This window comes from Dichotomopilus funicola, assembly GCF_033296635.1.
Source record: "Dichotomopilus funicola strain CBS 141.50 unplaced genomic scaffold C8A04scaffold_33, whole genome shotgun sequence".
In the NCBI taxonomy this organism is placed as follows: domain Eukaryota; kingdom Fungi; phylum Ascomycota; class Sordariomycetes; order Sordariales; family Chaetomiaceae; genus Dichotomopilus; species Dichotomopilus funicola.
The window spans coordinates 158,390-170,485 of record NW_026944054.1 but is presented as its reverse complement, the minus strand read 5'-3'; the positions used below and the strand labels follow the sequence as shown (position 1 = coordinate 170,485).

The window sequence follows — 12,096 nt, the reverse complement described above, 5'->3', positions numbered from 1 at the left end:
TATGGGACTAACGCTCCTAGGTACCAAACAACTATGTAAGTGTCGCGCTAGTGGGGATTCCGCACGACCGTGGGGGAACACTGATATATTCTCATTATTCTTACAACAAATTGAGGTCCATGGACGTCCATCCCAAGCTGTAGAAAGTATTACCAGACCCGTCAAAGGCACTACTAGCAAGCAGCTCGTCCAGCCAGCCGGTCTCTTGTGTAGGGGACGAAAAAAAGGTCAGCCCTGGAAAGTCCCACTCGAACACAAACTCTTCAGGCACAAACGATTCCAGCTCGGTTTGGGATTCGTCTGGCGGCCATCCCTCCTCGTGCCCGTGTCCGCTCCCCCTGTGGGCGGCGCCGTTTTGTGCATGTTGGGCGTCGTCGGCAGACCGACCATTCTGGCTCTGGCTGCCCCTCCCAGACCGAGACCGTATAGCGTGACTGAATTTGTCGATACTGACCCGCACGAGATGAAAGTACAGGCTGCTCGTGCTGTTGCGTGCCGCCGGCCGATCCTTGTTATCCCTATCCAGACCTCCCCCGGCTTTTCTGAGCTCCTCGACGAGCATCCGCCCCTTTTCGACCAGCTCCTCCCCACCACCGCCACTACCAACAGCACCAACACCCCCTCCTTCATCTTCATCTTCGTCCGGCAACAAAAGAGCCAGTTTCAAGAGTAGCAAGTAACAAAACGCATTCTTAGCCCACACAAAATCCATAGCATACCGGATACTCCGCAGATAGACCCTCGGCTCCTGGAGAATAATATCGAGATGCTGCCACAGCGAACGCTTAGCCATACGCAAGATGGCGCGCTGCGTGGCCGACATGGCGCGGACGTTCTCGATCCCCGCGGTGCGCAGCGCAGCGCACATGGCCATGCTGTCGGCCCAGCAGCGCTGCACGGCCAGGTTGGGCGCGAGCCAGGGCATACGGGCTGTGTGCCGCTCGTAGATGCGCGTCCAGTCGTCGAACCACACGTTGATGTCGATCCGCGCGTCTGCTACCATGCCCATGATGATCTCGTCGTCGTCCGCACTGCCGTCGTCATCGTGTTCGTCGTCGTGGTGCGTGCGCACGTAATAGTGGGAGAGGGCGGAGTGGATGCGGGTGCGTAGTGCGTTGAGCTCGACCTGCGAGAAGAGGTACAGGTCCATGTCAGTGGAGAAGGGGTTGCTGTTGAGGAGGATGCGGCAGCGCTGGGCGGCGCCGGCTCCTCGAAACCGGAAGCCGGGGGCCCCGCCTGCGTCGACGTGCAAGATCTGGCCCATCATCAGGAGATGCAGCCACGTCCGGGTCTTGCGCATCAGCGTCGCACCGGTATCGCCGTCGTCGGCGGTAGCTCCGTCGGAAGAGGAAGACCCAACTCTTGGGTTGGCGGCGTTGGCCACGCACCAGGTGCTGAGCACGCCATAAGCTTCCGGAAGGCCCATCTCTATGGCCATGCGGGTGGCCACTGAAACCAGCAAAGACCGTTCAGGGGTGTAACAAGCGCGCACCAGCAACGCCTGCACGGTCTCGAGGCCGCAGCGCCGGGTTGGGGCAGCGACGGCGACGTTGACCATCCGCTGGGCGTGCAGGCCCAGTCGACGTGTCTGGTGGGACTCGGCGCCGGTCATGACGCGGCAGCCAACGGAGCAGATAACGCTGAAGAGAAGCGTGCTGCGGGAGCGGACGCTCTCAAAGGTGTCGTGGAGCGGGTCGAAGACGGGCACGTACCGGTTGCAGCCTGAGAAGAAGGTGTGGAAATACGACTGGGCGGTTTCCACTGTCATCAGGCCTGCACCGATGGGATCGAGATCCGGGACGGTGGGCGGTGTCCCAGCCTCGAAGTACGCTCTGCTCCGCTTCTTCTGAGAGCCTGTAAATGCAGTTGCCGACGCGGTTGCTACTGCCTGCGCCAGCCGGGAGCCGTCGGGAATCGGAATCGGAATTGGGCCTCCAGCAACGTCGGAAATCGGGGATACAGTGCTTGACGGAGTAGTACCGTGTAGGGAAGAAAAGGTCCCTCGTGAGCCCCCGCCGTACGATATCGGCGATGGTGGTCTGATGTAGCCCGTAGTGACTTGTCCTCTGCCCATTGGGACAACAGCAATGTCATCGTGCCTCTGCCGGCTGAGACTCATCCCAGCGTCCCCAACGGGCATGCCAGGCGGCCCAGGCCAGGTGCTAGGGCTCGGTAGGGAATTGGAGGTCATGTTGTTCAACTGTGCCTTCAGCCCCTCTACTTCCAACTCCAAGGCCTCTACTTTTCTACCCCATGTCTTCAGTATCTGCTAGTACAAGACTTTGATCATTGACGTGGTAGAGGAGTCAGGAGTCTCACGATTCATGGGGATCTTTTGGCCGCTCCACAAATTCGCAGACCTTGCGCAGGGTATGACAGCTTGTGATAGCTCTAATCAGAATTGCACGTCTCCAAAGCTTCATCATCGCAAGGGGAGTACGTGAGCACCCACCGAGAACATGGCCGCAGTCCATCACATTTCACCTAGAGGATCAGTGAGTGGAATGATCAATGTAAGAACAGCCGGGTATCACAGTTAATACAGTACAACGTTCTGCTCACCTTGGAGACTCGACAGGACCCGCAGGCTTTCTTATAGAGGAAAATCGAGACATCAGCAACGCAACTGGGCCATCATCGGTCGACGCTGACACAGTGCTGTTTTTGCCCGGTCGGAGCCGGAGTCGGTCGAGGTGGAGTAATAGTACGGAGTAAACATACCGGAATCCGTTTCTTGCGCGCCGGTGGAGTGGACTCGGGCATCTAAAGATATCGGCGTACATGTATAAACGGGATCGACCGAGGAACGGATGTCAATCCTGCCCATCAGGTCGGTGTTGTGGGGTTTTTCTCCTTTTAACTCTTACCCCGCAGGTGGACACTGGAATGCAAACTGCAAGGGGGGGACTCTGTGGGGAAGTGGAACGCTGCGGGGAAGTGGAACTCTCAACACATGGCGCTGGGCCCGGCAGATGAAATTAATTTTAGCGGGTCCTGGACCAGAACCATCAAAACTTTTCAGGGAATCATTCACCGGCCAAGCATGATTCCTTCTCCCTAGTGTATAGACCCCGGCTGGGGTAGTTACATGATTTGTTGGCTTACGGGCCATTCATCGAACAGTTCTGGACTCGGTCGGCATAAGACATTCATTCTCCACAGAGGGTTCTTTGGATTCGTCTTGATGACTGCCTACTATGTAGGTACTACGTATTTGGTATTCCATACGGATATAACCCGCCCCTTGACTTTCTTCAATTCTTCTCTTCACTCACGTGCAGTCACACGCAACATCACCCCTGCAATTCGAAACGATTCCTACTATGCTCATCCACTCCAATTTCCACCACAACCTTTCCGTCGTCGCTCACCACTTTCCGCTCATCGCCAGGCGGCAAAATCACCACAAGGGCCCTCCACGGCACCACAAACCCCGACGACTCATCCCTCTCAAACCTGACTCGGATCTCGCCCGCGGCGCTCGCAGCACCCGTGGCGGTGTACGCCAACGCATAAGACGACACGCGGTTCTTGCCCACGGCCGACACGCCGTCATCCTCGCGCCAAACAGTCACATGCCACTGCCCGGCCTTGCTCTGCCCGCGAGGCGGGAAGATCTCCACGCCGCGGTAGTCGTCCCGCGGCAGATCCGCCACATTCTCGCTCTCCCCGGCCGACAGCACTTGCACGTCGCGGCCGACGGGGATCGCAGCCCCCACGCGCGCCAGCACAGGGATCCCCGCGCCGTGCCACTCGGCGTCGATGTCGACCCACTGGCCCGCCTCGAGGTACTGGAAGGGCGCGTTGGTGTTCATGTACCCCTCATCGCTCTCGGTATCAGCCGCCCGAGGCAAGTACATACGCCCCTTAGACACCCCGGACTCATACACACCACCGATCAGCAATGCGTCGCCGAGCCAGTACTGCGTCTCGCCGTCCGTGATAGCCGGGTTCGTCCACACTTCCGGATCGGATTCATACCCCCACCCTGTCCAGCGCTGCGGCGGCGTCGCGGAGCGGTGGCTCTCGAGCATGAGCGCGTAGAGGTACGGGATCAGCGCGTACCGGCGCTTGATGGCGCGGCGGATGAGATGTGTGATGGACGGATACATCCACGGCTCGATGACGTCGCCGACGCTGTTGTTGTCGGCGGCCGTCTTGAAGCAGTTGATGGCGAAGCGCGGCGAGTGGATGCCTAGCTGCACCCACCGCAGCAGGAGTTCCGGACCGGGCTGAGGGCCCTCGAACCCACCGATGTCGTGCCCGTAGCACTGGAGGAGTGACATGCCGGCGTTGAGGGACAGCGCGTTGGCCCCTTTCATGCCTGCCCAGCTGGTCACGTTGTCGCCGCTCCAGGTGCTGGCTGCGAACCGCATCGTCCCGGCTGTGGCGCTGCGCGTGAGCACAAAGGGCCGTGTGTCTGGGTTGACGGCGACTAGGGCGTCGTGTGAGGCCTTGCCGTGTAGCTCGGTATGCATGTTGCGGCCCCAGACGCCGACCTTCCGAGAAGCGACCCCCGGCTGTGGGATGGGGACATTAGGCAAGGGAGAGAGCAAAGGAAGGTCCAGCGCGCAGTGCCAGTCGTCGTCCGGGATGGTATACTCGTTGTTGTCGTTCCACATGCAGTCGATGCCCTGCTGGGCCAGCTCCTTCACCCCGTTGTACCACCAGTCGAAGCCAGCCTTGGAGGTGAAATCGATGTGACCACCGTCGGCGCTCTCGCCACCCCCCGCGCTCCACAGCTTCGTAACAGCCGTCTTTCCCGTGCGCGGATCCGTGAACAACGCCCCGGCCGCCTTGAGCTTCTCATAGTCCGGGTGACTGCCGATCACGTACGGCTTGATATTGGCAATCAAGCGGATGCCGAGCTCGTGGTACGCCTTGATCCACCCTTCCGGGTCGGGAAACCGATGCCGGTTCCAGGTGAAGACGTTGCGTGTCTTGGGCGGCGTCGCCGAGACGGTGTAGCCCGACGACATTTGGTGGGCCGAGCAAGGGATGTCGTGCTCGCGGAGCTTGCGCGCGAACTCCATCATGGCCTCGTGCGCCGGTGGTTCATCGAGCATCGAGTACTTCATGCCGCCCGAGAGATAGCCGAATGCCCAGCGGGGCACGAGTAAAGGGTAACCGGCGAGGTCGGCGTAGGTGCGCACGACATCCTTCAGCGTCTTGCCCACGATGGTGTACTCCTCCAAACCACCATAATCGTGCCGGTAGACCTTGTAGAACCCCCACATGCCATCCATCTCGGAACCGATCGAGTACTGGCCCCTGCCGTGGCTCGTCGAGAAGGTGGCCACGCAGCCCTCGGGCGTGGCGTTGATCAGGAGAGGGATGTTCTTGTACAGCGGATCGGTCCGGTACGCGTCGTAGCCGAAACTGTCGGTGGCCGAAAGCTCGAAGCGGCGGCCCGAGAGGTTCATGGGAGCCGCCTTCTCGCCTAGGCCGACGTGCAGGGTGTTGCGGTTGTAGCGCGTGTAGTGGGCAATGCCTTCGCCGTCTACGACGTAGCCCCTGTTCGGGAGGTCTTGAAGGATGGGGAAGTTTTGGCCCTCGATCAAGATGGACACCAAGGGTGTTTCACCGGCGAAATCGACGTTGGCTGTGATGTCGGCCATCTGGATTTTCCTGCTCTTGTCTGTCGAGGTGACTGTCGGCTGAATGCCCTCCAGTTTCGCCTCCATCTGGAGGACACTGGGATACGGCGGGACCGGGTGGGTCTCGGACTGGAAGATGGTCCTGAAGACATTGGGGCGAACGGCCTCGAAGGAGAATTCGAATGGGAGGGAGGGGTCGGAGGAGTGTAGTTTCAGCGATGGGCTGTGTCCGTCCTGCTGTGACGGACTGAGCGCCCAGGAGGAGGGAATACGCTCTTTTTGAGGCGGCATGGCTACAGTCTATCTGAAGGATGAGGATGAAGGATGAAAGATGAACTACTCAGACCGTTCAGACTAGCTCTGTAAGCTTAGAGGGAGCTGGCGCGAGGATAAGACCGAGGAGAACTGAGAAAGGGGGGAAAGGTGTTTGGAATCTTTGGATTTCCTCGCTGCTGCTTCAGCAACATGAGTCCAAGACACGGGTGTCTCCCCCTCTTTAACAGGAGGCGACCCCCTCACCCCCACGAGGCCGCGAAACTGGAGCCATGGAGCGTCGACCAAGCGGGGGAACTTCACGGCCCACGGGTAACGTCACGGGTCCTGCCGGACATTCTGAAATCCGTGTTGAATAGCCTATGGTCCCCAGCAACATTTGGTTATGCAGTGAGGTGGGTAGCAGGCACTCAGGAGTCACCTGGGAAGCCATCAACTTGCGAGCGCCGTCGTGGAGAAACTTTGAAGGGTGCGGAGAAGTTGCTGCGGTCTCGACTCTCGGCTGCGGATCCGGCCCGATTGTCCAATCAAACTTGTACAAACGCCCCCTTCTCTCCCAAACGGTCTGACCTCGGAGAAAGCAGCCGAAATCCGATCCCTGTCCCCCAGCCTCGGCCACCGTAACGAGCCGCCCCCTCTCGGACCTGCTGCCTTTCACCGGCCATCATCATGTGCTGACACGAGACTGACAATGACAACTCGGACATATCCAAGTGATGTCCGTCCCTGGTCCCTGCCATGGTTCTTGGCCATCTCGGTCGATCTCCGCACCGAGTTGCCATGTGCTCCCCCGCATGCTTGGCACAAGTGGAGAAGTGTCTCGCTCTCCCCATGGGGTTACGGCTTGGCTTCGGTCTCACCTACAAAGCCGTCAAGTCACGTCCGAGGACCATGCCGTCCATGGACCATGCCCCGTGCTATAAGATATAAGAACACGGGGATCCGCGGAGCGACCGAAGTGCCGATACTTTCTTACCGATCATGAGTTGAGGTGGGCCAACCGGCTCTCTTTTCACCCATCTCTTGTCTGTGTTGACAGCGTTATCCGCGGACTCCGTTCAACCATGACGGACTCAATCGACAAAGAAGATAGCGGCCCCAATCGCACCCACCATGAGCACACCACCTCAAATCTCGATAGGGATGTCGAGGCCGGCCCAGCCAAGTCCGCCATCGACCACAATGACGATGCCGCCGAGTCTCATGGCCTCGACAAGGCGACCGTTTTCCTCAAGCAAGTGGGCAAGGCGGGCCATCAAGTCGTGGTCTCGCATGCCGACAGCCGGCGTGTAGCGAAACTAATCGACCGTCGGATTCTGCCCATCCTGCTCTTCATCTACTGTCTCCAGTCCCTCGACAAGAATACCCTCTCGTACGCCAGCGTCTTCGGTCTCATCGACGATACGCACCTCGAAGGGGACCAGTACTCGTGGCTCGGGTCTGTCGTCTACGTCGCCCAGCTGGTCTTCCAGCCCCTGGTCGCCTACATCTTGGTCAAGTTCCCCATCGGCAAGTTCTTGGCCGTCATGGTCTTTGCCTGGGGCGCAATCCTCTGCGGGATGATTGCTGCGCACAACTTCACTGGCCTCTTGACCGCCCGACTTTTCCTCGGTATTTTCGAGGCTGCTGTTGGTGAGTTACCCCCTCCCCCGGTCTGAAGTGTCGTTACCTAGGTACCTAGCTGACTAGGAACCCCTCGCACTATCCAGCTCCTACGTTCGTTGCCGTCGTGCAGATGTGGTACAGACGCCGAGAGCAGACCACGCGGAATGCCGCGTGGTATTGCATGTTGGGCGTCGTTAACATGGTAAGATACCGTAATTGATTACTCCCACCCTCTCTCTGCCTTCCCCTGGCAGACGCGTTCTATGTATACAGTTGGTGCAGGTTGCTGACGGGTCAAACGTTATGTGTCACAGGTGGGTAGTTTGTTGACCTACGGTCTCAGTCATATCAAATCGACTCTACACCCCTACCAGATCATCTTCCTGTTCTGTGGATGCCTTACCTTAGCCTGGTCCATCGTCACATTGTGAGTCCCAATACCTACTCTCAGCCCCAATGGTTGATACCACTTGAAAGTGAGAGGTGATGACTGTTCTGTGTTTCTATGGCTGACAATTTGGCGTCGCGCAGCATCTTCATGCCTGACTCGCCCATGACGGCCAAGTTTCTGAAGGGTGATGATGGCCTGATCGCCATCGAACGCCTGCGGATGAACCAGCAGGGTATCGGCTCTGGTGTCTGGAAGTGGGAACACGTGTGGGAGGCCATGCTAGATGTCAAGACCTGGCTCTGGTTCTCTCTCATGTTTGTCATCTCGTACGCCCCCCATCCTACAACCCAGACGGCGAAAGACGTAATTACGCTTAACTGACTGCGAACGCTAACGCAACGCCAGCATCCCGAGCGGCGGCATCTCCACATTCGGCCCCCTAATCGTCCAGTCCTTCGGCTTCGACAGCCTAACCACGATCCTCTTCAACATTCCCTTCGGCGCCGTCCAGCTGATCGCCACCCTCGGCGGGGCCTGGCTCTCCGACAGAATCCGGATGAAAGCTCCCGTGCTGATGCTCCTCTGCGTCGGCCCCATAGTCGGTTGCTCCATCCTCCTAGCCATCGGCCGCGCCCCGAGCGACCGTGCCGTGCTGCTCTTTGGCTATTACATCATCTCTGTCTACCCGGGCATCTCGCCGCTCATCTACTCGTGGTCCGGCCAAAACACGGGCGGCGACACCAAGCGCAAGGTCACCACGGCCATGCTCTTTATCGGTTCCAACACGGGCAACATCATCGGCCCGCTGCTGTTCCGCACCGACGAGAAACCTCGCTACACGCGCGGCTTGACGGCTAACCTAGCGCTGTTTGTTGCGCTGGCCGTCTTGACAGGGCTGGGCATGCTCTGGATCAGGGTCTTGAATGTCAAGCATGCCAAGGCGCGCGTGGCGCTGGGGAAGCCGGAGAAGATTGTTGACTTGAGTATGATGGATAACAGGGAGATTGAAAACGATGAGGGTGTCTTGAATCAGGCCGCTGATAATGTAGGCGAGAGAGGTTTTGAGGACTTGGGGGATCTCAAGAATGAGGACTTCATATACGTGTACTGAGACCAGGGAGCGGAGGCATTTGAAATCAACTAGCCAGTCAATGTAATGATGGCGTTTATGCCTGTATGTACTTTCCGGGGCCAGATCCCGCTCTATTGCGTTGCAAGTACCTACCTAATTCCGGCTTCCCTCTGTCTGCCTGCGCAAGAGCTGGGTCGAGAAGCTTGACAAGCCGCATAGAGTCGTCAGACTCGTTACAAAGGCGGTAGAAAATAAAAAGAGACAAAGAAAAAGAAAAGAATATGGATGAAAAAACCTTAGAAAATCTACCTCAAGTCATCTTTACCATTAGTCAAAAGTAAAGAACCGTGAACCGATATCCTCGTGGTAGGAGTGTGGATATAGGCAGTGAATATTTCCCCATTGGGTTAGCGCCACTATATCCGGACGTGCCACAGACGCTCCACACAGCAGAATCTCGGCATCATTTTCCCAGCACCTCGTTCCTAACTCATCACCAAGCCGATTTCCAACCCTAATTCCTTCGCAACATGGAGGAAATATCCCTTCTTATCCTCGGCGCCGGCTGGACTGCCACTTTCCTCATCCCCCTCCTCCAGTCCAAGAAAATTACCTTCGCAGCGACCACAACAACAGGCCGTCCTGTCGCCGACGTCCCAACTATCCCCTTCAAGTTCGATCCATCCGCGCCAGAGGACGAAGCCCGCTCCGCCATCGCCTCATTACCCCGCGCCCGCTACATCCTCATCACCTTCCCCCTAAACGACACCGGGCCCGCCAAGCTCCTCGTAGAAGCCTACACAGCCACGCACCTCACTCCAACCTCCAGCTCGTCCGCAGCGGCCCACACGCTCACTCCCTTCCGCTTCATCCAGCTCGGCAGCAGCGGCATCTGGCAGCCCGGCTCCCCCTACCAAACCACGGCACCCAACACCACCAACACCGACCCCTGGAAAACCCGCCACTCCCCCATCTCCACCACCCCGCGCTCCATAGCCGAAACCGAGCTCCTCTCCCTCGGCGGCTGTGTCCTCAACCTATCTGGTCTCTGGGGCGGATCCCGCAGCCCCCGCAACTGGGCCCGTCGCGTAGCCCACACCAAGGAACTACTCCGCGGCAAGGCCAGTTTGCACCTAATTCACGGACTCGACGTAGCGCGGGCGTTGGTGGCGATCGTGGAAGGCGGGGAAGGGAAATGGGAGACGGTTGGGAGGGGACAGCGGTGGATGGTGACGGATGGGTTTGTGTATGATTGGTGGGGGATGGTTGCTGGGTGGGCGGATGGGGAAGGCGGGGAAGGGGAGGAGGAGAGGGCGCGGTGGGTGTGGGAGTTGATGAGGGAGGAAGGGATTAAGGGGTTGCCGAGGTCGGTGGAGGTTTTGGGGAGGGGGTATGATGGGAGGGAGTTTTGGGAGGCGCTGGGGTTGGTGCCTTTGGAGGGGCATGCGAGTTGAGGGGTGGTGGGTGTAGATTTAAAAAGTTTCTTTCAACTGGCATTACCTGGCTTTGTTGTTAAAGTCTTCATGTCACACTTGCTTAGGATGAGAACTGCCACAATTGTCACACCTGTCATGGCAACAGAGAAAAAGTCAAAAGTATGCGTCAGCCGCGAATCGAACGCGGGGCCCATCGATGGCAACGATGGATTTTACCACTAAACCACTGACGCTGTTTCCTGATTGGATGGAGTCGAGGTTTAGATCCCTGCCATATTAATCCCACGAGTCTCGTGCCCACACCCATGCGGGCATACTGAGCAACAAAGAAAGGAATAACTTATGTTTCTACTTCATTCTGGGCCAAATTGAGAATCTTTTATCCATCGTATGTGCGCCTTTACCTCAAACACGGTCTTAATATGGCACTTGGTACTTCCCAACAAGCACCCTCCTACCAAGTGACGATATGCCAAGGGAGGTTTCTCCGTCTCCCAAGCGCAAAGACAACATTCTCAGAGAGGCCCACCAGGTAGTGGATATATTGTCGCGTCATAAGACAGTAGTTAGCTCTGAGGGATGGAATATAGCACCGTGTTGTTCGTACAACTCCCTTTTAGGGCTGTAACAAACACTACTAGTGTATATTTTGCCAGCTCTTCAATGCCAACAGCATAAGAACGTCGGGGCTCAAAATGGAACACCGGAGCGAAATGAATAATTGTGTGACACATAAAGTGTATGACCAGCCGTCAAAGGACTTGGTGTGTCAGACCCTGTGCTCCCTCTAGAAACTCTACAGACACAAAGAGAAGTGTGTTTCAGCAGACACAAGCATCGGGAGAACTGTGAGGAACAGGTAGCTAAATGAGATAACATGTGGGTATAAAAGGGCATGAGAGACCACAATTGTGAAGGTTGGACACAGGACTGTTCATATATATTCACTCGCCCGTATATACCATACCAAAACACCTTACACTTATCATGCCAAATCCCCGCAATCACCGTCTATCAACCTTCATCCAACGCAAGTCCCTCCAGATATCCAGTCGTCTCAGCAGATCCCTTCGCTGGAACGCAGTTGCACGCGAAGGAAACGGGAAATTCTGGCCCCTTAGACTCATCCACCCACACCGCGCCGCGATCTGTTCACCCACCGCCGGAGAATCCGAGGTGCCTACCCTACCCTCCCATATCACTCTCATACCAAGCCTGCACCCCTCCAAATCAGCCCCCTCCTAACGCAAACTCCCTCTCTCCATAGTACTCCTGCTCCGGCCTACCTCCAGACCACCCCGACAGATACATCCCCGCCTCAACCGTGCGTAGCCAAGCCCGATACGCACTACGCCTCACCCTCCAATCCAAACAGATCCAATCCAGTGACCACCGCTCATACCCCCATCGCTTCCACAACTATCCCAACGAGGGGCTGACTCTCACCACCACGGGGCCGTGGTACGAGTTCCCCATTCGTAATCGCGCGCCGTTTCAGGCCCGTGGCGATGCAGGCGTTGTCAGAGTGGTTTACCCCGCGAACTGGAGAGGTGGGGATGACATGTGGGATGTGATCTATCATGATCCACGGAAAGTGTTGGTTCTGAGGGGAGAGGAGGTTGGGGATTTCTCCATAGCGGTTAGGCAGTACCGGCCGCCGGGGCAGTTGTCGTGAAGTTGGGGGGATAGATATATTGGAGCGGGAGGCGTTCTATGGTTTTG

The 12,096-nt window shown here is 57.5% G+C and overlaps 5 protein-coding genes and 1 non-coding gene across 6 annotated transcripts; 3 read left to right on the top strand and 3 right to left on the bottom strand.

Moving 5' to 3' along the window:
- Positions 1-100: 100 nt before the first annotated feature.
- On the bottom strand, positions 101-2,074 carry C8A04DRAFT_12368 (uncharacterized protein; the record flags this gene model as incomplete). The annotated part of the gene is made up of 1 exon (XM_062777317.1): positions 101-2,074. One exon carries the CDS (start codon positions 2,072-2,074, stop codon positions 101-103), a length of 1,974 nt encoding a protein of 657 aa, XP_062636811.1.
- A 1,219-nt stretch (positions 2,075-3,293) lies between these two features.
- On the bottom strand, positions 3,294-5,888 carry C8A04DRAFT_28864 (glycoside hydrolase; the record flags this gene model as incomplete). The annotated part of the gene is made up of 1 exon (XM_062780804.1): positions 3,294-5,888. One exon carries the CDS (start codon positions 5,886-5,888, stop codon positions 3,294-3,296), a length of 2,595 nt encoding a protein of 864 aa, XP_062636810.1.
- An 873-nt stretch (positions 5,889-6,761) lies between these two features.
- Positions 6,762-8,977, top strand: C8A04DRAFT_37444 (major facilitator superfamily domain-containing protein; the record flags this gene model as incomplete). The annotated part of the gene is made up of 6 exons (XM_062783878.1): positions 6,762-6,784; positions 7,012-7,502; positions 7,580-7,677; positions 7,790-7,902; positions 8,007-8,192; positions 8,272-8,977. 6 exons carry the CDS (start codon positions 6,762-6,764, stop codon positions 8,975-8,977), a joined length of 1,617 nt encoding a protein of 538 aa, XP_062636809.1.
- Positions 8,978-9,468: 491 nt separating this feature from the next.
- C8A04DRAFT_12338 (uncharacterized protein) lies at positions 9,469-10,392 on the top strand (the record flags this gene model as incomplete). Its single annotated transcript, XM_062777310.1, has 1 exon — positions 9,469-10,392. One exon carries the CDS (start codon positions 9,469-9,471, stop codon positions 10,390-10,392), a length of 924 nt encoding a protein of 307 aa, XP_062636808.1.
- Positions 10,393-10,536: 144 nt separating this feature from the next.
- Positions 10,537-10,607, bottom strand: C8A04DRAFT_t76. The gene has a single exon. It is a non-coding gene; the product is annotated as a tRNA-Gly (tRNA).
- Positions 10,608-11,641: 1,034 nt separating this feature from the next.
- On the top strand, positions 11,642-12,049 carry C8A04DRAFT_12303 (uncharacterized protein; the record flags this gene model as incomplete). Its single annotated transcript, XM_062777295.1, has 1 exon — positions 11,642-12,049. A coding segment is annotated over one exon (408 nt), but the record flags the coding sequence as incomplete, so codon positions are not given.
- Between the last annotated feature and the right edge of the window lie 47 nt (positions 12,050-12,096).